The 26700-nt window shown below is 43.5% G+C and overlaps 2 protein-coding genes across 6 annotated transcripts in view; both read right to left on the bottom strand.

Moving 5' to 3' along the window:
* Positions 1–21449, bottom strand: part of pcnx1 (pecanex 1) — a 35537-nt gene extending 14088 nt beyond the window's left edge. For 2 of the 5 annotated variants that reach the window (XR_014699867.1, XM_084575178.1), the window contains exons 1-14: positions 21088–21449; positions 19553–19767; positions 16898–17003; positions 15092–15128; positions 14242–14307; positions 12410–14134; positions 9778–9907; positions 7222–7415; positions 5547–5640; positions 4229–4286; positions 3410–3642; positions 2100–2253; positions 1811–1843; positions 776–947 (exon numbers count right to left, since the gene is read on the bottom strand). Coding sequence is in view for 4 of the 5 variants with exons in the window: in XM_084575178.1 (XP_084431304.1) it covers positions 776–947; positions 1811–1843; positions 2100–2253; positions 3410–3642; positions 4229–4286; positions 5547–5640; positions 7222–7415; positions 9778–9907; positions 12410–14134; positions 14242–14307; positions 15092–15128; positions 16898–17003; positions 19553–19767; positions 21088–21252 (3382 nt within the window). In the remaining variant the exon portion in view is untranslated. The remainder of the gene's footprint in view (positions 1–775; positions 948–1810; positions 1844–2099; positions 2254–3409; positions 3643–4228; positions 4287–5546; positions 5641–7221; positions 7416–9777; positions 9908–12409; positions 14135–14241; positions 14308–15091; positions 15129–16897; positions 17004–19552; positions 19768–21087) is intronic. The other 3 variants (XM_084575180.1, XM_084575179.1, XM_084575181.1) reach the window with 3 other exon arrangements.
* A 1151-nt stretch (positions 21450–22600) lies between these two features.
* med6 (mediator complex subunit 6) lies at positions 22601–25985 on the bottom strand. Its single transcript, XM_084575177.1, has 8 exons — positions 25932–25985; positions 24514–24673; positions 24212–24303; positions 23991–24073; positions 23784–23892; positions 23507–23622; positions 23366–23393; positions 22601–23275 (listed from the first exon to the last, which is right to left on the bottom strand). The coding sequence occupies exons 1-8, from the start codon at positions 25951–25953 to the stop codon at positions 23145–23147; spliced, it is 741 nt and encodes a 246-aa protein (XP_084431303.1). The 5' UTR covers positions 25954–25985; the 3' UTR covers positions 22601–23144.
* Positions 25986–26700: the final 715 nt, after the last annotated feature.

Below are 26700 nucleotides of genomic sequence, written 5' to 3'. Positions count from 1 at the left end.
CCTTCATAGAGGTTATTGTATTCAGTATTTGTTTTAAATATCTGAGAGAGCTGCTGATTCAACTGTGTTTTCATTTTGGAGGGTGTAGTTCGTAATACTATTGAATTGTGTTGTGTTGTGTTGTACTGACACATGTTCCTATTGTTTTGATGTTTTAGTCTGTGCGCTAGATTAAATAACAGAAACACTTTAGGGTTTAATAAAATCCAGTTCAACAGCACCACAAACTACATCCTCCAAAATTCTGATACGGTTCATTTACCAGCCTCACGATGCCGTTTCAAGTCAGCGACTGTATCTCTTCCGTCAGGAGTGCGTAGATGTGGTTTCAGCAGACAGTTGTTACCAGCTATCTTCAGATCTGTGATTCTAATACGTCTTTCTAACCGAGCTCTACTCACTTCTAAACAGTGATAAAATCACAAACACAACCACAGGAATCCCTCATGTAACATAAAACTATTAGAACTTTGACAGAAAATCCCAAGTCCTAGGACTGATATCAAGAAGCTGATTGAGCTTTCAGGGCCATTAAAGTTAAAGTTAGGTCATTTAAAGTTTTATTAAGTACTTAAATCTCTGCTGAGAGCTTATGATTCTAAACCTGAATTTCTGCATGAAGGATTCTTTCTGGGTCATTTCACCTTCTTCTTTGCATTATTCCAATAATTGTTTTTTGCTGTGGTATCTGTATGTTACTTTGTTTTGAAAAGCTCTATGATTTCTTTTTTTATTTTAAATATTGCATAAAAAAGCCACATGGACATGTACGTACCTATGACAAGATCCCTAGCTGAGGTGAGCACCAGGGAGCTGGTGAGCGCGACTCCGTACAGGGTGAAGCGGGAGGAAGTGGTCCTCAGGCTGCCGTAGTGGAGCAGCCAAATGAGGCCACAGCACAGGCAGAAGTAGACAGGCCGGCTGTATGCTATGATACGATTGTGGCCCTGCAGGGTGTAATGACACAAATGGCTCGTTATTGAAGCTTGGTTCAGTACAGCTCAGTATTCAGAAGATAATCATTCATATGTTAGCATTTCTGTGTTTTACTTTTTAGATTACAAACAGCTGTCGTCCTTATGTTCTACAGTATGAAAGATGTGAGCACGTTTGATGATGAGGCTGATACTAGCAGCAATTATCCCTCCAGAAAACATTAATTCAATGGCATCGGTGTCATATGAGCCCTGCGGAGAGTGACACAGGTATAACCAAAAATAGCATCGAGTGTAAGGTTTCATGTCTGCAGTGTGCAGGTTTGCAACCAAAGAGGCCACGAGCAGCCCTTCTTTTCCCCCAAAGGAAGCCCTGACGGTTTACGTGTCAACAATCACATCAGATAGACCTCTTTTTTTTTTTTCTTTTCAAAATGTGGAGTAAAGCGTAGGAGAGAAGTCCTTGAGGTGCGATGAGGGAACGGAAAAGGGGACGACACAAGGGGGGGACGAGGCGAGGAAGATACAAAGAGTGAGAGAGTGAGCTGTGGTCTAAACTCTGACCAGCTATTTAAAGCTTGTGCCTGCAGCTGAGTAAGAGCTGCATTAATAAAAGACGCTGTTTCAGAGCAGCCTACTGATGCAAGGGAGGGAGGAACACACGCACGCTCACAGGGGAAAAGCAACATCGTTTTTCAGAACCACGACTGTAAAGAAAAACAACTGAATAACTACAGGTCATACCGTAAATGTAAGGAAACTGATTCTCTATTTGTCTAACTTTAATCCAACATAAGAGCTATTCCATTTACAGTAACAGTCTATTAGCTGCTTACTGTAATGGTCCAGAAATACCATAAATGATATTTACTTACATGTCGAGGAGAAGAGGAGTCTGGCTGAACACTCTGTTAATAAGGAAGAGGACATGTGAATTCACCACGTGTACTGTTTATCAAATATGTATGATTATTTTATTACAAACACGTCTGAGTAAGCAAATCTTTTTTTACACTTCAAGTATTCCCCTTGAGGCATAACGAACCTTCTTTACTGGTGCTCCAAAACACATGATAGCAGTTTTTCAATTGCTTCTCTGTAACAATGCATCACTGTTTCACCTTTTAAGTCTAACAACATTACGTCGTTACCGCGTGCGCTCACCTTTAGTAAGGAATACTGGCAACTCGCAATGACAAGGCAGAACTGAAAGACCCAGATGTCGGTGAAGAAGCCGTGGACGAGCAGCACTGAACCCAGGAAGGCCACGAGGACAGCCAGCACCACCGCCAGCACGTTCTCTAAAACCTCACGGTTCCTGTAACACAAGAAGTCAACCACATTTGGACAAACTGTCTTTCGCTGATGCCTACTATCCTTAGCAGGCCTGAAAATCATTTAGATGCAAGGAGAAAAATATTCAGCATGTAAAATACATTAAATTATACTGACAGCATAAATGAACACAATAAATCAAGGTCAGGCTTTAAACAATATTTAGAAAGGCAGCTGAAAGGGAACAATTAAACGAACGTCTGGAGTTGACAATGAAAGATGATCTAAGGCTATGGAATGTAACTGGTAGTATGGGGTGATGGGGCAGTAACCTGGAGGAACTGGAAGAGAGTATGGGGAGTAGAGATCTCAGATATAACCTATCTCCGACCCATGCAGTGCTTTAAAAATAAATAAAGGGATATTATCAATCCTATCATTCACTTGTAGATGTGGTCTTCCTTCTCGGTGCCAGTGCCAAGCCTGCAGCTGCATTTTGAATGAGTTGCAGGGAAGACAAGGCCGCCTGGCTTACTCCCACATCGAGGGAATTACAGTAATTAAGACAAGAAGAGATAAAAGGCTCTGAACCCTTAACAAGTGGAATGATTTTAATTTTGCAATAGACCTAACAACAGGGTTGATCTGCTTGTTGAATGGCAAACTGGAAAGACAACAAAGCGGAATAGCATAATATATACGTATGTAAAAATGAAATGGGGCCTAGGGAAGAACCCTGTGGTACACCACAAGAGATAAATAACAATAAACATTCAAACAACACACATTATAAAAAGTCTATCAACAGGGTTTTTGGTAGAGCTAAAAGTTGATTGAGCTTTCTCAATTTGACACACATTATAAGCATACTATTTGGACTAATTATGAAGTAATCAGGTCGCTTCTAGATCTGTAAAACCTCGTTGTCATTAAGGAGAGAGACACTACTACACTTGCAGGCTCAGGTGGAAACCAACTGTAGAAAACAATAAAGAATGAACTAGCTTTTAATCAGCTCTATTTTAGATGATAAGGTGAACTTAAAATATAACTGATACTAGTAAGGTGTGGGACACAGTTTCCTGTACAAATTAGTGTTGAACCCTAACTACTACAATCCCCATAGGATCAATTCACTTGCAGATCATGTTTGTGTTTAATTTGTTTAATACAAGTATAGAATTTTTTTTAACACTCACCGGTCAAAAAGTGCTAGCAGAGTAAGCCGGTCAAAGTGCAGGCCGACCCACATGTAGGGAAGAAGCCACAAGCGGTAGTACTGCTTGGCTTTGCCAACAGCAGTGGAGGCTGCCGTGTCCTCTTGTCCCAGCGGAGCATCCTGGAGCTCTGGGCTCAGGTCTCCGTCTTGCTGCTCCAGCAGCTCTGGGTCCATTGTCAGCAGACGGTTTAGACGAATCTGAGGGAGGGAGATCTGCCCCAGAGTCAGTGAAACTTATCTATGCTGCTCAAAATGTCAAATATGATTTTAAAATTGAATACTATAACAGTAAATATTAGATTACAGTATGAAAACAGATAAAAAGAAAAGTCAGGCTCAATACAAAAAGACTACATTCTATCTCTAAATTCAAGTGACAGTGTTTGGTTTTGGCTGACACACTGGATAAAGACTGCAGCACCACCACATCCACTCCAAGCCATCTGGATTCTCACTGCAGAAATGGTTAAACAGCTAGCAAGCATAACAGGCATATTAGATATAACAAGATAAAACTGGTTAAAATTGGTTCATGGGCCAACTGGTAATTACAGCAGTTATGTTAAAGTTGGTGTAATCTGATATATTTTTGGTCTGAGGCCAAAAAAACAGAAGCCAAGAAGAAAGCTAACTTTAACTCACACGGATTCCAAAAATAGTATGCAAGTACAGCAGACGTAAAACCGACAATTTGCATTAGTGGAAACATTATTTTTGTCACTGTGTGTCAGTCTGGAAGTCCTGTCTCTCTCATGCTCATGCACACTCAACAACAAGCGCTCACTGGTTATGTACTCACCAGGTCATGAGGGTAGAAGCGAACTGAGGTAGAACTGGAGAGGTGGGAGTCGGTATCCCTGCAGGGTGTAACATAAAATGAGAACACAGATGAGAGAAAAGCATCCACCGCACTTACTGTATTAAATCATGACTTCCTTTCCTGATGACCTCAAACTGAATAGCCAACAGGCTATTCGTTTAGCTTTGAAAGGAAATCCAACCCTACAGTACAAAAGCAAAGGTTCCATTAAAAAACTCTCAGCTAACTGGAGTCTAAAGGAAACTGACTGCACAACATGAAATAACAAGATCAGGTAGCTAACTGGACAAAATATGGTCTATAGTCACTAGGGCATGTGCTACGCTGTCCAAACCATTAAAAAATAATCAGTACATTCTTGGTAACACTGCTTATTTGCTATCTTACCAGGAGTTTAATGAAACAGTTGGGTCTACCATGAGTGTTAACTTTATGTTAAATATGAAGGTAAAGCAAGCAGTCCGCTGATTTAGCTTAGCACAAACACTAGGACAAGGCTAGAGGGCCTCCTATACAAAAGTATTAATTCACCTCTAAGACTCACTAATTAGCTTTTATTTATTCTGTACAAAAACCACATTAAAAATTAAGAGTCAATATTCTCATTCAGTTCTCAGCAAGAATGGAAGGAATTATTATTTTTGTTGCCATGTATCATCAGTGAAACAATGATGACAATAGAATCAATTATGATAGACTTCAATCACACAAAACAATGAAAATGAATTGATTATTTGATTGAACTGAACCCCATAAAAACATTTGCATGAAAACTTGAATGGGGCCCAATATGGAACCTTGTGGTACTCCATGCGTGATGGAAGCATCATCAACAGCAGCTGCTGTCTCGGAGGTGGGACAAAAACACTGTTTGCTAAAATCAATAATAGAAGTGAAAAAACTAATGTACATTTGTTTTCAAATGTAGGGCACCTTGACAGAATGAAATGCCTTACTTTTAGATCAATTGCTTACTCACAGAAAACCAGAAAGTCTAAAGCAAATGCAGTAACAACCAAACCAACCAACCAACTTCACTAACATATAAACCTATGCAGCATTACTTCTACCCTCTGTCTATGTTTTGTGCATGCTCTCTCAACATGAAATGATATGAAACAATAAAGAACCTATCTATTCCCATTCAATAAAAATATTTAAACTGAGTGTCTTTTACACTACTGCAGGGCAACTACTATGTTATATGAAACGGAACACAAAGTTCTATATCGCACTATATAAAACCAAACCAGAAGGTGTATGTCACCATCTGGAGAATTATCAGATTGACACTAACCATATGTTATTGGAGGCTCGTCTGGTTGCAGGTTCAAAATTGACCAAAGACATATCACATCCACCGGCCTCATACAAGGAGGGAGTGAGCTTTCCTGGAGAAACACAACACACACAAAAAAAAGAAGAGACACACAGTCAGTGTAAGGAAATGACAAGCAGGGCAAGCTGTGGGAATAATTTCATTAAACGACATGTCTACATATAGACAATTAGATGGCTTTGGCAATACTGCAGTGTTCATCTGAAGTAATGAAATTACTCAGTGAAAGTGCCTCCTCCCAAAGATGCTGTAAACAAGTAAGTCATTTCCTGCTCGTCTTAAAAACCTGTCAGGTTCATCCCAACGTATGTCTGTTTTTTTCAGTGGAGATAAAAAGATCCCTTTTTATTATAAATGTAGTGGGCAGAAAACTTTACAATTGCACTGAAAAAGGTTATTTCATAAACTTCATACGCAGTACCTGACAGATTATAAGACTAATTGGGAGTGGCATCATTTAACAACCTGTGCTTAATTTGCTCTAAATCCATTTTAACACTTCTTTCACAATGCAATCTTAAGTAATGTATTTATGGGTATTACATTTTAAATTCTTTCAATGTTGCATGATTCCTGGACGTTTGGGACGAATACAAAATGTTACCATGGCAATACTTTCCCAGCTCTTGTTAATGATTCCCTGATTGCAATCTAAATGACTGAATGTTAAGTAACAGTGTGGTTATTAAAAAATGCTCAGGCACAAACTGCAGTTAACGGTTATAATCAAAGAGTATGTCGAAGAGAAACGGAACAAAAAGAGCTACCAGTCTGCAAATGCTGTCATTTTGGTACAAATTACGAGATTTCTGTTGATAGGGAAGTTTGTGCAACAGAAAATGGACTTCTCCATTTATTTAAGTATACTTAAGGATGTGAAATGTTGTGCAATGCCTTTTCTATGAGGAAATAGTCAGAGAAAGACGAAGGAAGGAAGGAATGCAAAGGTGTTGATTAAAGCCACATCCTTTCTTCAGTATTACATGGTAGAAAAACTCGCAAAAATATGCTGTGTTAACACTCTGAGGTTACGAGGACAGAAAACGTCCAGCATCTAGCTTCTAGGCAAAGTCTGAGCACAGTTAGTAATCCATTCATCACCCTTCAGAGGAACAATGAGTAACAGTTCCTAAAAATCATGTCGGTTTTTTCCCCACATAGCGCTGCCATCATGAGCTAACAGGAAACATGCTTATGTACAGGCATCAACAGCAATCAGTGACACTCTCGTCAGCACTGGGGGTGGGAATGCACTAGGCTGTGAGCGAAGGTTAACACCAACATCCAAGTGAGGTCAAGTATCGGCTACAGACACAATATCACAGACAGAAATAAATGGAGCATGGATAATGGCGCTGGGCTTTGACTGATTACGACAGTCCACCGACCGTGGATAATAGTGCTCTGCTGTGACTGAACGCAGCAGTCATATTCGTGACCAGCTCTCTTCAAACTATTTCAAACCATCAACGCCACTGCAGCAACTTTCCAACCAAAGCATATAAAACCAGAACGAGACAGCCAAGTCTTATGACAGATCTGTCGCCTCTCCAGTCCGGCACACTCCCACAAGAGTATTTGTATTTTTTATTTTTTTATCTTAACAGCTCAGCTCTCTTTGCGCGCTCCCTACCGAAGTCATCCTGCAAGCTGGTGGCGCCAACAGTGGAGGCCTTGTCCTGAGAACCCTCCAGGTTTGTGCTTCCGTTCCTGGCCAGCAGGGAGGCGCTTGCGCTCAGCACTGTCACCTGGGACGGGGTTCGGGATGGCTGACTGTTCACCTGGGAAGTAGAAGGCTGGGAGGCCTGGCTGAGGGCCTCCTGAAGACTGTTGAAGGAGAAGGGAGAAGGGGAGGACATGAGAAGTGGTGGAGGCCGGGGGGTGTCTCCTACACACAACCAAACAGGTGAGGGGGATGGGACAAGGTCACTTTACAAGAGAGGGATTTAAGGTGAGGTAATGCACGTGCACAGAGGAGGTCCCAAAGTCTGGGGTCAAAATGGCTGTAAAATTTTTGTTTAGTCACCTTTACACTTTACTAGTTTCATGCTGTTGTTGTCAACAAACAGTCCACACAGTGTTGGACTAAAATATATCTATGATCACGACAACCTTCATCACTTTTTCCCTAAATCATTACGTCCACATAGCATATAAAATCATTTTAGTCATTGATGCGATTTGTGACATGACTTTTCTAATAGTCCTAATAGTTATAAAGCAAATTATAAAGTAATGCAGGAGTAACTTAAAGGGGAACTACTGTTTTTTACAACCTGGACCTTATTTCTAGCATAAAATACAGTCGTTTACTCACCCAAATACTCATTTGCAGTCGTTTAGGAAATTAATTAGATTAGCGTATAATCATATAGTGGGAGTGACTGGGGCACCGAGACGCAGCCTCTAAATAACGCATTATCTGCCGCGAAACTCGTTCATTTCGCCAATATTTTGTTAGGATACGCTAGTGCTAACTCCGGACTCAACGGGGAATAGCATTAGCATATCATAACAAAATATTGGCGAAATGAACGAGTTTCGCGGCAGATAATGCGTTATTTAGAGGCTGTGTCTCGGTGCCCCATTCACTCCCACTATATGGATATACGTTGATCTAATTATTTCCTAAACAAGTGCAAATGACACAAAAGTTATTTGGGTGAGTAAATGACCATATTTTATGATAGAAATAAGGTCCAGGTTGTAAAAAACAGTAGTTCGACTTTAACTCTCCGACCTTTTGATACTATCTACTAAGAGGAGTTGACCCCCGTCAAATTTTAGGTGGCGATAATCCTGATGCCGTGATGATGATTTGAATTTAGAAGACTTTGATCCAAATTGTAATTCCCCGTTAAATTTGATCTATATAGTTCAGTTTAAATAACCATAACACTGAGAAACCTACATGGCCAAGCAGAAGGAGCCTGGTGCGCCGCTAAGAAAGTCAAAAAGAAAGTACAGAGAGTGAGGGGACAGTGGAGGGTGGAGGGATCAGCGGAAGAGGGATCGCTTTTGCAAGTTTATTGACCCCTGGCAGGCTGCACACTTGTTTTCCTTGCTTAACATTTTTCATGGCTCAGCGTTTCGAAATGTGACCTTGCCAGATAGATGCAGGAAAACGTAGAGCCTTGGCTAGAGGTGAATAGCTGCTGGCACTTACACAAACCTCAGACGAACCTGATGCACACACAACGAATTAGGAGAGTGGAACATAAACGTGCATTTTTTGCAGCTCTGACAGCTTTCTGACGCAGTAATAAAGTTGTTTTTCTTTTCCAGAGTTTTCTTTTCTGAATTCACATGGACGCAGAAGCTGCTGCTGCGGAGGAGGAATCTGAGGCCTTCCAGTTATGTCAGGGCCTATTTAATCAGGCTACAACCTCAGGAGTGTCAGCTCACTTGGAAGTATTCTGCAGGGCAGAGGTCAATCATGACAGGACAATAAAGATAAAAAGAGGAATCAGATTTTTTCAAGGTTAGATCACATATTAAGTCTAAAATTAGACTGATGATGGTGCTGGAAACACACCCACTTTTATACTTTGGCTGAGATGAACAATAAATATCTACATGTTGCAACTGGAATGTTATTAACAACGCATTGCAACATCAACAGAATTATGTAATATATAATAATTTACCTTTGTCCACTTGTGTAAAAGAAAAAAAGAGAGATGGAAATCTAAAATTATCTTTCTCCAGAGAATTACCTGTATCATCACATGAGGAAATAGCTATATTTTTAATAAAGTATAGTCTTCATTTATCTTCCCAGCGAGGTCTTTCAGTAGCAAAGCAATGTGGTACTGTGTTGCTGAACGAATCAAGCACACTTCTGAGAGGAGACAGTTCGCCAGCCAAACAGATTAGTCAGACCTTGTGGCCTTGTGCCTTTGAATTTGTAAGGGCTCCATTCTTGGATCCGTGTTCAAAAAGTGGAATTTAAACGGTTAGATGGTATGATAACAGGATGAAAAGAGTGAAGTCTCGAGGAAAGGAGGACCAACGACACCACATGCAGAGCGGAGACACCAGTCGAGAGACAGACGAGGTCCCGTTTGACGGCTGAAGACGCAGCTCGGCGTTAATGTGGGGGGGAAAGGAAAACAGCGCCACCTGGTAACATGCTCATACCAGGGAGCGCAGCGAGCACAAACGAAGCGCTGCCCCATGCACGGCGTACCTGAGAGGAGATCCAATGAGGGAGGTGGGTGGTGTGGGGTTACTCCCTGCGTTGTGTCGCCGCCGCACCGCCTGCCGACGAAACGTGCTACGTTCACGACGAAATATGACCGTCTCCTCACTTCCTGGGGCTGTCATGACGAGAGACATCATTGGCCAGTTAGACTGGATGCGCTTCCTTTCTTTTGACAGCTTTATGGTAAGATGATATTTCCGTGTGTTATGCTGGATTTCACCTACATGTTTCAACAATTGCTAAAAAGCCTTAAGCATGTGATTCAGTCCGCTACTGCAGAATGAGATCCACAATTTAAAAATAAGACATAAACCACAACATGGCTGACAGAGCAACAATGAAACAGAGTTTATTGGTGGCCCAGTGGTGAGACATTAGCTGACATCAACCATTTCCAGTCGGACGTTTTTGTCGCCTATCATGACCCCCTTCCCCTTTCCAATAAAATCTCAGAACACTGAAACCTCCACGATACCCTTTTCAATCTGGACACGTGGCTTTCAAAACGAGCAGAAACACTGTGCTAAACAGCGCCCCCTGTGATCACAAGCCGAGCATCGACGACCACAGTCTGAATTTGTCCTCATTTCCCAGGGTTCCCTTGAGTCAACTGCTCTAAAGCGTGACTACGTGCCTTTTGAAAGCATAAATAACACACTCTGTCTCTTGCAAACAAAAACATGAACCCGAGAAGCAATAAAAACCCCCCCTGCTCCGTTTATTAGACACAGGGGTTTTGCTACCGGGGCTTAACTTGGTCTGGTATGACAAAGAGCTTGTGGTAGCTATGATTAGCACACCTGCTTGAGAGGGACAACGTGTTGCCTTCTTATTTTATTCTTCAAAATGAAACCACTGAGTAGTTCAGCTAAAACGGAGAGCAACAGTAACACAAACAGAGAAGACTATTAAAGGCTGCAGAACGACTCGTTGGTTTCTAGCTGAACTAGCTATGTCCACCGTGTATTAGACTGAGCATAGGAAGTGCTTACGAGTCTAGCTTGTCATTTGTATGAGAAATTATTTGCAACTTATTCAGTGAAAACACGCTGTATTGCTGCAGTAACAGAAGTTACAGACATCAACAAGTTCAAAGAATATCTTGAAAAAAACGAAGCATTGCTAGATTCTAACAGAAACGCACCCATCAGGCATAACATTATGACCACCTTCCTAATATTGTGTAGGTCTCCCTTGTGTCTCATCAAAGAATGGACATGGGCCTTCTGGGGGTGTCCTGTGGTGTCTGTCAACAAAATGTTGTTAGTGGCGGCCTTTGGGTCCTATGGGTTGAGGGGAGGGGGCATCTGTGGATCATCCCACAGATGATCAGTTTGGCATCTAGTGAATTTGGAGGCCAGGTCGACACCTTGTGCTGTTCTTAATGTTTTTTTGAGTTGTTCTGCTTGTTGTGTGTCTGTGTCAGGCTGCATCCTGCTGAGGATGTCTGCTGCCTTCAAAGAGTGTCATTGCTATGGGGTGGGGGTGAATGGTCTGATCTAGGTGGGTGGTACATGTCTGAGTAACATCCACACGGATGCCAGGTCCAAACGTTTCCCAGCAGAACAATGAATTGTCACAAGATGGTCTGTGTTATTTCTCCTGTCAGTGGTTTTAATGTTGTGCCTCATCGGTGTAAATGCCTCCACAGTGACTGTGACCTAGAAGGCTGAGAGTCTTGTTAATTAAAAAAATCCAGACAGCATGAATGACTGAGACACTAATTATAACGTGTTTTTATCCAACAGTTGATGTGTTCAGACATATCCTGCCTCCTGTTATTGTATATCCCAGGAGATGCACATTCTCAAACAAGTGCCAACAAAATATCCACAGCACACAGAAGCCAAAGACCAAGAACCAGAACAGAGAAGAACCCAGTTACAAAAAAAAAACAACAAAAAAAACAATAAATCAGCTTCCAAGTTTGAAGAATGTGGGGGAGGGAATGTCTATGACACTCAGTGTGTATGACACTAATAAGAGAGCTGCTGTTTGTCTAACCTCAGCACAAAGCACACACTGTGCCGTCATGCTAACAGGGATCTACACAGGGAGCACTATGCTTTGGTCAGTATTGTCACCCCATGGAAACTCACCATGGTTACACTGAATGAGGAAGACAGACAACATCTCGCAAGCAGTCACACACACACACACACACACACACACACATACACACATAGGCAATTTTGAAGGCTAATGTCTGGAGGACTACACGCGAAACTGCTTCACTTTCATCAACGCTATCATTAAGCTCCGGCTAATAGGCCGCAAAGTAATGATTATGATACATGACTTCCAGGGAAAGTATGTTTAGTACAAATCCAGACCATCATTCACTTACTACCTAACAATCAGTATCTGCAAAGGAAGTACGAATGACAAAAACAGACTAATAACGTTGCCTATATTCCGCTATTAATTCACAAAGCAGAGCGCATGTCTACTCAATCATTAAACAGTAGCTTTAAATGTTCACAGGATGTTTAAAACAACAGTTCTAGTAATGTATCTCACTGACAACATGAAACGTGGACCAGTCATCAAACGCTGGAAGCAAACCAGACAGACTGCACTGTATTTAGTGTGTTAGAGCGCCGTGTGTGGTACGTACCCCGCAGGGAAGCAGCAGCGGCCTCCTGAGGCTCAGCGAAAGCCGCCTGGTTGGGCAGGCTGTTTCTGGAGCGGGTCACTGATTCCAGCTGGGAGGCCCGACCCAGCAGGGATGCAGCATCCAGGACTTCCCCTTCTTTGGCTTCCAAGTCGGACTTGGAGGTGGTGAGGGGCCGAGGCCCAGCTGGAGCTCCCAAGCGGCTGGGATCGTTAAGGCAGGCGGCAGTGCCACTGTCCAAACTCAGCACTCTGGCATGCGTTTTGGCGCTGCCGGTGCTGGGGGTGCGGCGCGAGGTGCGTCGCTTCCCTCCGCTCCGTACTCCTGCCTCAGATCCTGCTGCAGCTTTTGCTGAGGAGGAGGAGGGTGCATTGGCGAGAGCGTGCTTGGCTTTCAAGGCCCTGTAGTGGCCCTCCGGTGAGTGGCAGGAGCGGGAGGTGGCGCTAGATGAACTGTCTGTACTTAGGTGGTGGGTGGAGTGGAGACTAGAGGCACAGCTGAGTTCACTCTGATCACTGGAGTCATCATCTCCACCCCCAGTAAAGACAGCGCTACAAGGCTTGGCCATGCCACGCAAAGACATGTAGTCCCGGTGACGGCTGGCATCAAAGCTGCTTGCTCTTTTCTTGCCAGTCCGCCGACGTCCACTGCGCCCTGTTGATAGAGAAGAAGTCCTCTGAACAATGCTGTCTGACTTTGGTTGAACGTCGTCTTTTACTTGCTCCTGCTCTGTGGCAGCTACACCTGTTGAGCCGTCGGCACTGGTCCTGATGCCAGGCTCCTCCGTGCACCTGCCAGGTTCCACCAGTTCTTGAGCTGCAGTGGACGGTGTGTCAGCAGTTTGTTTCGCGGTCAGCTCATTAGCATGAGGGTTCTTATTGGCCTCCCTGGAGGGCAGGACGCTAAGACCTCGAGAGCTGATACTGCCGAGGCTAGAAGTCCTGCCGCCTGCAGGAGCACATGCAAGCTCTCCTCTGTCCCGTACACGCTCATCCCCTGAAAGTGACAGCAGACTCTCCACATGTGTAGAGCTGGTCTGCTCACTGTGGAAGCTGCTGACAGTGCTGTTGGTGTCCCTGTCTGTGCCGCTGCAGTAGCTCTCCGTGGAGCCACTACTGCGAGTACTCAGACTCCTCAGGCTATCAGCACTCCGCTCTCCTCCTTGGGACTTTCCTCCAGCACAAGATCCTCTCCCACCACCACCCAACTCCGCCTGGTACAGTCCTGAGCTACCTTCCCCCGCCTCCCTGGAGGCCGAGCGAGGAACTCTGCGTGGTTCTTTGTGCCTGTAACACTCCACTCCAGAGGTGGAGGGTACAGCTTGATCCTGCTGGTACAGTCGCTCCGCCCCTTCTCTGTCGCACCCCGCCGGCCTGTGCGGTCTGGCCGCTTCCAGCTCGCACACAGGGTCAAGGCCACCTCTCCTGGGCGGAGGATACAGGGCAAAGTCTGGCAGACACGGGTCTGGGAAAGCAGAACCCGCCGAGCTGGAGGTCCGAGGCAGGCCTCGAGAACGCAGCTCCTTCCTAAAGGTTTGAGATTGCATTGATGCGTGAGTGGTCACCTCTGTGTCACAGGAGTGCGACAGGCTGAAGTGATAAGCAGCAGAGTTACAGAGATCAGCAGGCTCCCTGGACAGCTCCGAAGGACACAAGGAGGTTGATGGCTGCAAGGAGGCGAAGGAGTCATTGGGAACAAGGCAGTACATCTTTGTGTCTGAGAGCAGATCTAAACGGGCACAAAGAAAAAAAACGCACATTAAAGAGGGCGCTGGAACGGCACAGACACAAACCTTAAAAAAAAAAAAACTTTCGGTTTACAGTATGTGTGCTTACCGTGGTCATGACTGCAGCTCTCCACCAGCGTCAAACTGATGTCATCTGAGGTCTTTCCCACATCTCCTGCACAGATAGGAAGAAATCAATTAAGAGATGACAGGTTTAATCCATAATTAATGCATTCACAACGCTGGGAGACTACACATACAGTACCTGGCTTCTACAGAGAATAAAGAAATACCTGCCTCAGTTGCACTGTATATGTGGACCAGCCAGCTATAGTGGCGTTCCAAGCTGTTTTGAATAGATTCCTTAAATGTCAATGATAACTTCTAAACAAAGATGCAACTGTTAAGATTAAACTTTGCAATCGGTGTTTATAAAACCCAAGTCTTTGTCTGAGCAGCTTCTGACTTCCTGGGAGATCGTGCAACGAGCAGCGTGGGTGGGCAGGGAAAGGGGAGCCCTTCTCCCAGCACAGACCACTTCCTGTCGCTGCAGACGTTCAGACAGTTAGAACTGAATTATTCACTTGACGCAGCTGCCTCCCTCCAACGTTCAGCACAATGGACCCGAAGCAGAGCTACAGGTTCTTCTCTGTATTTCAGTCAAGTCGAGAACGGAGAATGACTCCCATGCTGGGTTTTACAGTGTATTCATGTTTTTTTTTTTTTCCCCATAACTCAGCAGAGCCTGTCAAAAGCTGCCTCATCTCTGTGCGACCGCTAAGGTCAGATTAACGCTGAGTCAGGCCGCGGCGATCGCGGTCATGGATGTGGATATACCACAAAAGCAAAAACTAATCAGCAAAACCAAAAGCAGACTGTAATGTGCTTGTAACAAGTCAAATCTTTCATTTTAAAATGTATAGAGTATGCATGACAGAGTAGTAGGCAGTGATAATTACCTTTGGCAACTGTTGCTCTTCCGTGTGTGGACGCAATCTGAAATTTGAATGAAATGATAAGTCAGGGTGTTTATCGGGAAAATAAATGCAAATTTCTAGGGCACAACGGTCATAAAGGCAAACTGACAAGCCCCGGTCATTACTGGGACACGTCGTCCAAAAGAGGACGGGGTTTGTACATCGCAAAGAGACAACGTCTATTTACTGCTTTGGCTTCTCCTCAGACTTTCTATGCAGCAGCTGAGCAGAACATGCCGGCTGATTAGTGACTCAAGGACACGCGGTACAAAGACGAAGTACACGGCACCCGTGGGGATTCGGACGTTAAATATATCTCGCAGAATAAAACTGCTAAACAACTTATTAAGGGAGGCGTCTGCTGACAGTGAGCTACGTGAGGGTAATTGTGAATGAAAAGACCTCTCGACACGCACGACTCTACAGCTGCTTCCTTTAATGCAGCCATAAAAGTCGTTTAAATTGGACTTTCATCCGTTTAGGTACGTCTCAGCTGCGCGCACCCGGCGTTTGCTGAAGCAGAGATTACGAGCAGACGTGTTTTGGTTCCGACAAAAAGTATTCCACATAAACAGAAACCCTGTACGAGGTATTTGACAGCCTCGTGTTTGCTTAGCTATACTGGGTGTGTGCAAACAGTTCAGCTGTGTCAACAAATGAAGAAGTAAGTAACTGTTTACGGCACAACACTAACTTTTCTTTTCGTTCGTGGTTATGCTCCCGTTTCTAAAATGGATTGATTTGTTGATTCTGTTTCAGGAGCAGTGACCTTTAGTCGGAGACTGCTGCACCCACAATGCAAAGAAGAGCAAAACGGCAGTCGGACTCTTTAACATCAGCACATTTTAGCAACGCTGCTGGGTTTCCTCCACTTACTCCACTTCTAAAGGACCAGCTACATCTGCAAGACAGTATACACCAGTCAGGCATAACATTATGACCACCTTCCTGATATTGTCTAGGTCTCCCTTGTTCCTCCAAAACAGTTGTGATTCATCAGAGAATGGACATGGGCCTTCTGAGGGTGTCCTGTGGTGTCTGGGGAATAGTGGGGGGCCTTAGAGGGGAGGGGCCTCTGTGGATCATCCCACAGATACTTGATCAGTTTGGGATCTAGAGAATTTGGAGGCCAGGCCTGTTCTTCATGCTTTATGCTACGGGGTGGGGGTGCCTGGTCTGGTCTAGGTGGGTGCTACATGTCTAAGTAACATCCACATGAATGAATGCCAGGCCTAAAAGTTTCCCAGCAGAACACTGAATTGTCACAAGATGGTCGATGTTATTCACTTCTCCTGTCAGTGGTTTTAATGTCATGCCTGATCTCTGCCCCCTGGGGATCAATAAAGTCTAAATCTTATTTCATCTTATTAATCGTTTATTGAATAAAACGAAAGAACGTTTGAGATTTATGTCAAAAAACAAACCTCCAGGTATTTGAGAAGCACAAACCAGCTGTTTTTTTCCCCCTGTATCTTTTGATTAATCCACACTTCAATAATATTGCCACTTGATTTTCTCTTAAGCAACTAATTGCTTGCATATAAAAAGGCAGGATAATACGATAATATAACAACATAATCCTTTTTGGAACCACTCTGATTATCAACAGGTGGCAGTAAGGAAGAAGGCCGATTCATAAAAATTGATGTAAACAGTTCAGGCTCAGCAAATGTTTTACTCATAATTAAAAAGTAGTAGTAGAAGTAGTAGTAGTAGGGGGGCCAGCGGGTCCTATTATCAGGGCCATCTTGTGCTTCTCGGTGTGCAGCAGACCGGAGCTCTCCTTACCTGCTGGTTAGACTCCATCCCAATATAGGAGTTCCTGGAACTGCAGTCCACTGGCGGAGTCTCTTGTCGGATGAAGTCCGCCATCTCAATGCCCCCTCCAGGGTCCCTTTACGGACACACAAACACACACACACTTTCATTAGGATATACACAGTGTAATCCTTCCCTTAAACGACTGTCATTTGTCTCCACTTCAATCTTTCAGACTGATTCAGTTTAGGGGAAAAAAAAAAAAACACATCATGTAACCTCGTCAGGCCTCTATTTAAAACCTTTTGTATGAATTCTGAATCTCAGCTGAGGGACTAAAAACAGACGAAAGCATCCGTGTCCATTTTCCCCAAGTCTATATTTAGCCCAGACATGCTTGTTTAACCAGTCGGTATGTCGAAACGGACAACTTGCCAGATATGTAAATCATCTCCATATGCCAAAAATGTTTCGTAACGGCGCGGAAAACAAACACCGCGAGTAATGAACTACATCACGTAGCGCTGATGAGCGGGGACTGGAAAAACGGCTGGCGAAGGGGGGTGGGAAAAAAAAAAAAACGGGTGGGAGCGAAGGAACACCTTAATCGACTTCAGCCCCGGCTCTGCTGTAAACTCAAACAACCTGGAATGCTGCTCCAGATGTGTGGGCAAGGCTGCAACTGCCCCTGCGGTCGGGAGCGCTCTTTCCTCCCGCCGCCTTGCCCCTCTCTCGGCGTCCTGCTAAGCACTCCGCCTGGAATGTGAACATGAGTCACCTCTTCGAGTCATGGGCAGGAAAGGGCTGAAATCACTGGCTTTTGTTCCTTCTGAATGAGAGCTAAACCTCTTCTTTAAAAAAACAAAACAAAAAAAAAACCAGGACAGAAATGTGGCAGTAGGAGCTGGGCTGCTGCAGTGTTTTGCACTTCGGAATACATCACAGTAGTTGTTGTTATGCAGTAGCTGATCAAATCTGTTTCACTCTTTATTACTTATCTGTGTTATTGTTTTCATTGTAGTAGAATCAAACCAGAGACACATGAGCAGGACACTAATGTGGTCATTATTCAGCCTAATTAAAGCTTTAATTAGCACATATTTCACTGTCAGCGTGCCTGTCTGGGTTTATAAATGAGCTGTATTTTGAACTCTTTCCAAAGAGTTTCGAGAGTCTCCAAACTGGGAAGGTTTTAAGTTCAAACGGGCTATGAAATTAAAAGATTTTTAGAACTCTTTTAATGTGACTGTAATAAAATAAGTCACCACAAGGGTTGTAATCAGCTATAGGCATATATACTACTTTAATATTGGTATTTATTTGTGCGCTCTGATACCTCTAAATAAACAGCGACCATTTTTTGAGTAATAAGCTCTAAAATCTAGTCACATCACATCACTATAAATTCTATTGCGTGGTTTTATTTTTAGTTAGTCATGTGACCATGACAGCGCTGAATATAACCCCTAACCCTAACAGACAAAGCCCTCCATAACGTAACCCATTAGTTTCCTGAAGCTCAGAGCAGCGGCTCCACCTATCACCACCTTGGCAGACGCTGACTCCATCCAACGCCCGGCTCATTCAAAAATGGGCAAAGAGGTGGAGCATGAGTGGAGCTGAGATGATGACCAGACAGACAGACAGACAGACGGCCATCTGTCACTCAGTGGCCACAACCTTAATTATGCATAACTTTAAGCCTTGATGTAACTTATAACAACCAGTACAGTTGTTACGAATGGAGAAGTGACCTGCAGAGAGCAAAAAACTTGTTTTTTTCTGGGCTGTAAACATGTTTATTTCTGCTGTAAAGTTGGACACGTTCACATGGAGGTCTGTGACTGTTGAAGCCAGCCTCAAGTGGCTATTTGAGGAACTGCATTTTTGTTTGGCAGATTTACACTGGCCTCATTCTCCAGCCTCGGAGTTTGCCTCTTGGATTCTGCAAAACGCGCACAATGACAGCAGGGCGTCAGGTATAGAGCGAGCTAACAGCACAACAGGGACTCTAACTTAAAGAAGAAGAATGTGTGATGAGACAGGAAAATGAGTCCGATAGCCTTCGTTAGGTCTCAGAGGAACACGCAATGTGTTTAGGTGAGTAACGCTCAATGTAAACAGACGTTTTGTTTGATTATAAAAGGATGCCACAGATCAGTGCTAAGTATGCGTAATATAAATGAGACCCACTCTCAGAGTCAAAACCCAGCATTAATCATGCTGTGCGTTTTTATAACAGAACTCGACCACAGACGCCTCACCACAAGCCAAACTGAGGACAAATTGCACCGTGTCTTGGTTTTCTAGCTTGCACGGTATGAATCATCTAATAACTGGAAGCCGGCCTAAAACATCTGCTGGAGTCGATGCCTCGCTCGGCTGCTTCGAATAAAAAACATGAAAATCTAAGTGTGCAGCTACAGCTGGCCTTTAAAGCGATAAACTGATTCTCCTTGTAGCAGCCTGTGCGTTTTCACACGTCACCACTAGACAACCGCACCTTTGACCTCAGCTCCATTAGACAACTGCAGATTACATCACCTTTGAACGACTCGACTCACTGCACAACCACACAGTGTGATGACTCTCAACCATCAGTGACCGGGGAAGCATCGCAGCGCTGCTGTCCTACATTTCCAGACGTTAAATCTACCGTCGGGGCTGTGTGAGACACAAACGTACCCGGGGCCGTTGCTGTCCTCCCGGCGGGTGCCGCCTCCATCGTTGGCCCCCTCAGTGCCACCTCTGCCGCCCTGATTCTCCTTGGCCTGGTGCTCCACCACCTCCCCCTCATCCAGCGCGTGGTGGAGGCGGTAGTTCACCGTCTTCAGCAGCAGGAACATGGCAGCAATCACACCACAGTAGATCATCACGATCACCATGGTCGGCGGCAGGGCCTGGTTTTAGAGAAAGAAGCAGAGATTCAATCAGTGTGGGGGCAAAAGCCCGACTCCCCCTTTCCTCCTCCTCCTATTGTATTTTAAGTTTATTTATCTCGACAGCCAAGAAGCCGTGTTACACTGTTATATTATTACTACTACTGCCAGGTTTGTGATTAGATTACTGCATTCGATTCTGACGTGATGTGTTGAGAGCTCAAACTCGAATGTCTTTAAAGGGGGCAGACTGCAGGGAGGCTGGGACCGGGAGCCGGTGTGCGTTAACCGCCAGGTGTCTGAGCTCCAGCCTCTGCGTCTGCGTCGTCCTTGAGATATCCTCCTGCATCTGTTCGCAGTTATCACAAACAGCAGCATTACTCAAACTCGTGGCTCAATATAAACCTCCGAGCCGAGGCCGACCGACGTATTTCCACTCCAGGAATAGAGTGGAAACCACAAACCCGATCAGCAAATATAGAAGTTAGCACACTTGGCAAACCTGAGCTCAGTTATAGACGTGCACTTGGACAAGATTCACGGCCCATCCGGATCAGAAAGCGTTATGTGCCATTATTTGGCAACAAATCTCTAATTATCATGTCACAGTGCAAGCATAACAGGCACTGCTCTGGTCTCAGGTCCCCTGCTGGATAGTTTGGAGGGCACTTTTGAAATGTAAACAGAGAGAAAGCTAGCAGGCAAACGGGAACATCTTGGGGCAAACAGCAGCCGGCTCATTTTGTCTCTTGGACATTCAAAAACTGCCAGATCACTGTTAACATCCCTGTCAGCTGTGCTCCTGCAGTCACAGCTGGTAGCTCCTGAGCACCGACGATACCGCAAATCACTACCGACAGGAGGAAAACAAGCAGATAAGAGGGGGCAGGGAAATTAAATTCACTGATTACACCCTGCCTCTGTCTAATCGACTGTTAATATCCTAACGGATCTTAACTGCAGCGCTGTGATAATATTTTAAACAAAAGCTGGTCCAATCTAGTTGGTGGTGGACGGCACTCTACTTAAAGGGGAGGAAATTAAAAAGATTTGTCTTATTTCTCCAACTGAACTGGGTTGACTTGTTGATAAATACACACATTTAACGGCGGTTGAGAATAATTTGAGCGTTTTTTTAAAAAATATTCCGTAACGTTCGAGTAGTTTAAAAAGACGTTACATTGTCTCCGCTCCAGATAATAGACCGAGTCCGACCGTTGGTATCCTGTGGCAGCTAACCTAACGGTCACTTGGTTCGGTAACTTACCGCTGTCAACAGTCGCGGCTAAACGAGATTTTAACGGGGTTAAGAAAATAAATAAATAAAAAAGAAAAACCCACCACAGCGCTCACCATGTAAAGGGTGAAGGGGAAACATAGCAGGAACAGCCAGATGTAGAGATGTAAAGCGTTGACGAATGTATTCTGATCGGGGTCGTAGTACCATCCGCCTGTGACTGAAGCCCAGACCCCCTGCCTCAGGATCTGTAGAGTCTGCGACCCCATGTTGTTTTATCCCCTCCGACGAATCCGGGAGGAACCGACCAACGGTGCTACCGCGGTGACACGCTGGCTAGTCGTCGCTGAACATGACAAACGGCGCTCTGTTTTCAGACAGTGGCCTGAAAATCCCTTCTGCAGCCATCTTCTCTGGAGCTAGCCAGCCAGCTGGGGCACTGTTTCAGTCCTCCACTGAGGAGACTCCTATCCCACCACGCCCTGCGAGGAAGTTCTTCTTCGTGGCATCGGTACGCAACAGCCATGGAAGCGGCTCCAGTCTAAAGCAAATATCCACCCCCCCTCCAGAAAACAGACATATGCTCTGTTGCTTTTAGAGTTTTTGTTTTCCGCTTCCCGTGTGACTAATATCCTCGTTTAACCCGAACATGACTCCACAGACTGATGGCAAAAACCACAAATGCATGAATTAAAATCCAATATTAGGCAATTAGGAAAGGGCTCAAATATGACCCGACGGCGACACCTGCTGGTCAGAGGCGGTACTTCCACAACGAACAACAATATTTAATTGTATTGTGTTGTACCAACACGTTTCTATTATTTTGAAAATCCCATTTTAGTCAGTGGGTTAGGCAAAATAACAAACTTTTTTTTTTTTTTAAATTAAATCCTCTTTAATAGCACCACTACAAACTACATCCTCCAGAATAACCACCCAGTTGAATTACCACCTTTCTTATATTATGTATAATATGTTAACATTATAAATGTCATAAAAGGGGATTTAGAACCTTTTTGTCCCACGAGTGTAGCCAATGAACTGGCAAATGATTAGATGTATTGGCAAAAGTGTACATACACACACTTCTTTGCACTTCTGGTTAGATGCCAACTGTATTTCAATGCCTCTGTACTTGCACTCAGCACAATAAATTTGAATCTAAACTAATCTAACATTTCCTATTACAATATGCATTTCCAGGTCCAGATGGAATTACTTTTAATATGTTTTACACACAGTTTGGCAACAATAATGTCAGTATAATTCTGCTAAGTGATGGTGTGATTCAAGGGCAGGAAATCATTTAAAATATTTTTTTTGTTCTCTTGTTTATCTCTGTATTTTTTGTAAAATACTGTAGTATTTATTAAGCAGCAACTGCAGTTCTCAGATACATGGGGTTGAGTAAAAACAACAATCCACCCATCTTTAATGTAGGGGAGTAGGAGTACAAGTAACACATAATAGGAAATAGTAGGGCAAAATTCAAAGCGGCAATGATAAAACGTCACAATATATATATATAATGAATGCTTTGAGGTATGAGTTCTCGATTGTGAATAAGAATCTAAATAAATTCACAACAACAGAAAACACACGAGACTATCAGGATACAGTAAGTAATATTTTTTAATACAAAAAAAAACACAAATGCAAGGTATTACTTTCAAAAAAAGATGTGAGTCATTTTAGAGAAACGTTTGCTTTTCTGATGAGATAATGAACCATCTCCCCATGAAGCAGACGGTTAAACGGTCCTCACAAACACTATGCTGATGTCAACAGTAAGCTGACACCACCGCTGATGTCAGCTTATCATCAAAAAAACCTCATCCACTGCGAAATACCTGCTGACATCGAGCAGTTGACCCATGTTTGTGGAACACGTGCCTGAGACGTCCGTGATGCCAAGACTATCAAGTGTATATGACTAAGGTTGCAGAGTAAAAGTAGTCCTGGCAGTGAGACAGGCAAGTGACACTTTTTGCGCCAGTTCATTCTTAGCACTCTGTAAACTGATCGGACGAGCAGAGTGGCAGACGATCTTGCGGATTTGGGAAGGAAACAGAAATACTCCCCGTCCCGAGTTGTTCTTCGCGTCACTGCTGCAGGACTTTTCACCGCACCGTTCCATCTTCTCTGAGCGTTATGGCTGTCACTGTAGCCTGGCTCTCTTCTCAGGAGGAGGTTTACTTGGTGGAGCTGGGGCAGAGGACTTTGCGGCTGGTTCTCTCTCCTCTTGTTTCAGAGTTTCTGTGGGGGGTTCGGGCTCCTTCTTCACCTCAACTACAATATAAGAGCATAGAGTTAGAGAAACACTCAAGGGTATTGCCTTCTATCTCTGCTCCACATTAAAGTCTATTGTCTTATACATACCTGGAATAGGCTTCTCGCCCGGCTTAGGCTGAAAGTGCAGAAAGAAAAAGTTCACATCAATCAATCATCATCAGTACAATAACTTTCATATTATTAAAATTAAGACTTGGAAGAAACTGCATTAATGACTGTGAAATGTACCTGATAGAAAGTTGGTGGAAATTTTGACCTGAGGTCCAGAAGGAGTGTGTCAACGCGATGCCTCTGAAACAGAGAACTAGGCTCCTCTTTCTTTTTAGACTTGGGCTTGACTTTTTCTGTAAGAAAGGAGTTTCCGTTGATCAGCTTTTGCCAGTCATCATTAAACATGACGATAATATTCTATTTATTCTGGGACTGTAGCTTACCACAGCTCTGGCTGGAGCATTAATGGTCTTGTCACAGAAATTACTAAGAATACCATTTTAAAAAGGCTAACCTCTCTCCTCCTGGTCCTTGAAGTGCCACCAGTATCCTTTGGATGGGTGATAGCGGCAATATGACATGGCCTCATCAAAAGCAGACTGGATGCCGTGGACTGCAGAGAGCTAAAACACATACAGTTCATAGTAATCACTCTGAATTCTCAGAACTTTCACACATGAAAAAAAAAACCTCTGTAACAGCCTCTGTAATAAATATTTACCGCTCTGGAGCTGATAACTGTTCCTAGGTCTGGGGCCTGATACACCACTCCTGCTATGATGTAGTAATCGGCCAATGGAATCACTAGAGAATGAACAGACAGAAGTGGATATTCAAATGTCAGACATTTTGTCATGAGTTAAGAATCACACATGCGTGATTAACCATCTAAAGACATCTTGTTCTTTCATTGTGAACTGAATCCGATGTCTTGTTGCCCACCTTGTGTTGGTGACTGTCTCTGTTGTTTACGGATTATGTAAAGAATTGGCTCTTGAGCATGAAGAAGAATGTACTCCACTCCCACCATCTGGCTGAAAATAAACAAGACACAATGTTTTCTATTGATTTTTACAAATGTCACCCTCAATACCACAAATTAGCAGCTGTAAAAATGTCAATTGAAACAGAACAAATCTTACTTAAAACTACATCTCTGTGTGTTTTATTTTCTAGAATCCAAGTTCCACATCATCATTGTGAGCTTTCGTGGATTTGTAAATTTCCGTGTAATAGCAACTTACTTCAGATGCTCCAGAGTGAGCCGCTGCATCTTCACTACCTCATTATTACAGGTTCGGTCGTAGAAGGGGTTGCTTCTCTCAGAGAAGTAGTCCAGGACATTTCCGGGATTAAGAATCGGCACCCAACCGCTGTCCACCCAGGATATCCCGAGAAGGTTGTCTGCAAATTCAGCATATTTAATCCCAACTTGAACTGATAAACTGCACTGAGAAATGGCCTACGGCAGAGCGTTGCATTTGTTAGGATATTAAAACACATACAGTATATTATCATCACAGACTGTGGTTTCAACATCCAGCTGTGTTTTAAAAAACGGGTATAAAATAAACTGACTAAGAGTAAGCATCTTGGAGTAGCTAAATAGTGTTATGTTTATGCTTATTGCACCAAACCCCAGACAAATTCCTTGTATGTTCGAGAGCATACATGCCAATGAACAAAAATCTGATTCTGAATTGATTCAGGTCTAGGTGTTTTACTTTAGTTGGCAATGCTGACTGAATGTATTTTTAATTTTATACTAGTATCACGTTCAGCTTTACAGAAATGACGTCTGTGAAATAGAAGTGCTTTCAATACAAGACGTGACTGTGATTGCTTCTACTACATCTCTAAACAGTAGAGCCACTGACTGCTGCCACTTGCCATTTTATTAGGTACACTCGTGAAAACTACTTAATTCTAATTCAACCAACCTGAACTAAATCCCTCTTCATTACTGTTATATAGTTCAGTTTATGTTGAAGCAGAATAGCGGTAATTAAAACTGTCAAGTCATTTCGGGGGGATGTAGTTTGTGGTGTTGTTAAACTGTTTTTGAATTAAACATCAAAGTGTTTGTGTTATTTAGCCTAGCCCACTTGCTAAAACGGGGTTGTCAAAATAATAGGAACATGTGTTGGTACACCACAATACAATTCAGTAGTACTGCAAATCAGTTAAATCAACAGCTATCTCACATTTTTAAACAAATGCTGAATACCATCACCTTACTAGTGCACCCAATGAATGAACTGGCAAGTGGCTGTACTATCAATCACTTTACCGTGGAAGAAAATAACCTTACAGTTTGACAAAAAACTGCCGTTTAACCAACACTTGGAAAGAGTGGCCGTAACGTAACGTCCCATAAATTGACGTCCATATCTTTTACCATGCTAGATCTATATGTGACTTGTAATTTTCTCAGTTTTAACTGACACCTCGTAGCTAGCTGCCGTTAGCCGTGTTAGCCGACGTGCTAATCAGAGCGGAGGACATGCTAACCGACGCCAACGTTAGCCTCCAGCGCTAAGAAATCTATTCACAAAATGCCAACGGCAATTTTACACGGTATTCGGTGCCGTTACATGTCACCACTGCTAATACGCGCGACGAAAATGGCTTTCTAAATAAAATAAAAAAACAAAAACGGTACCTCTGAAATCCACCGACGCCATGATGTAAACAAACCGTCACACAAAGATTACGTCTCCGGACCAGTTCAGGTCACAGTTTGATGACGTCGCGTTATTAGGTTTAATTGGAATGAGGTGAAGTAGGTGTATTTTAATAAGACAGAAAACGTAGACAAGAGAGAAACAGGCAGTGTGTTAATCTAGCTAGTTTATCGTTTTATTCTTCAAACAAGATAATTCAAAATGTTATCACTATTGTAAATTATATACATATTCGTGGCTAATCTGGTAATATTCTATCCCTACTTGCATACAAACTCTTAACAGAGGGTTAATATATATATATATATATATATAAATATATATTGGAGAGAGAAGTATCTTATTGTATGTGTATGTATAATTGTTGACAAGTGTAGGAGATCCCAGTTAAAGGCAACTGATTATACAATCAGACTTCAGTTTTTTTCATTTCCCACATAGCCTATTTAACACGCTGGCTGTTATGGTCTTTATATGTGATCTGCAACATTTGTTCCAGAGAGCTGAAATTCCAGAGACACACCCAGACAGCTGAGTTCAGCGCCCTGCCAGGGTGACAGGACAGATGGATGTGCGGGAATAAACCACCCGACGCGCACTCCCGATTGCTGCCGATGAAATGTCAAAAACGAGAAGCTCTTGTGCCAGCGAAAACGAGACGACCTTATTCCCTACCCGCTCAGAGAGAGAGAGAGAGAATGGAAGAGGGAGACTCATAACAGCATTACCCCGCACAAACCCCGGTTT

Source organism: Chelon labrosus (assembly GCF_963514085.1).
Source record: "Chelon labrosus genome assembly, contig: SCAFFOLD_54, whole genome shotgun sequence".
Taxonomy (NCBI): domain Eukaryota; kingdom Metazoa; phylum Chordata; class Actinopteri; order Mugiliformes; family Mugilidae; genus Chelon; species Chelon labrosus.
Note: the sequence above shows the minus strand (reverse complement) of the source record. Positions and strands in the feature narration are given on the sequence as shown.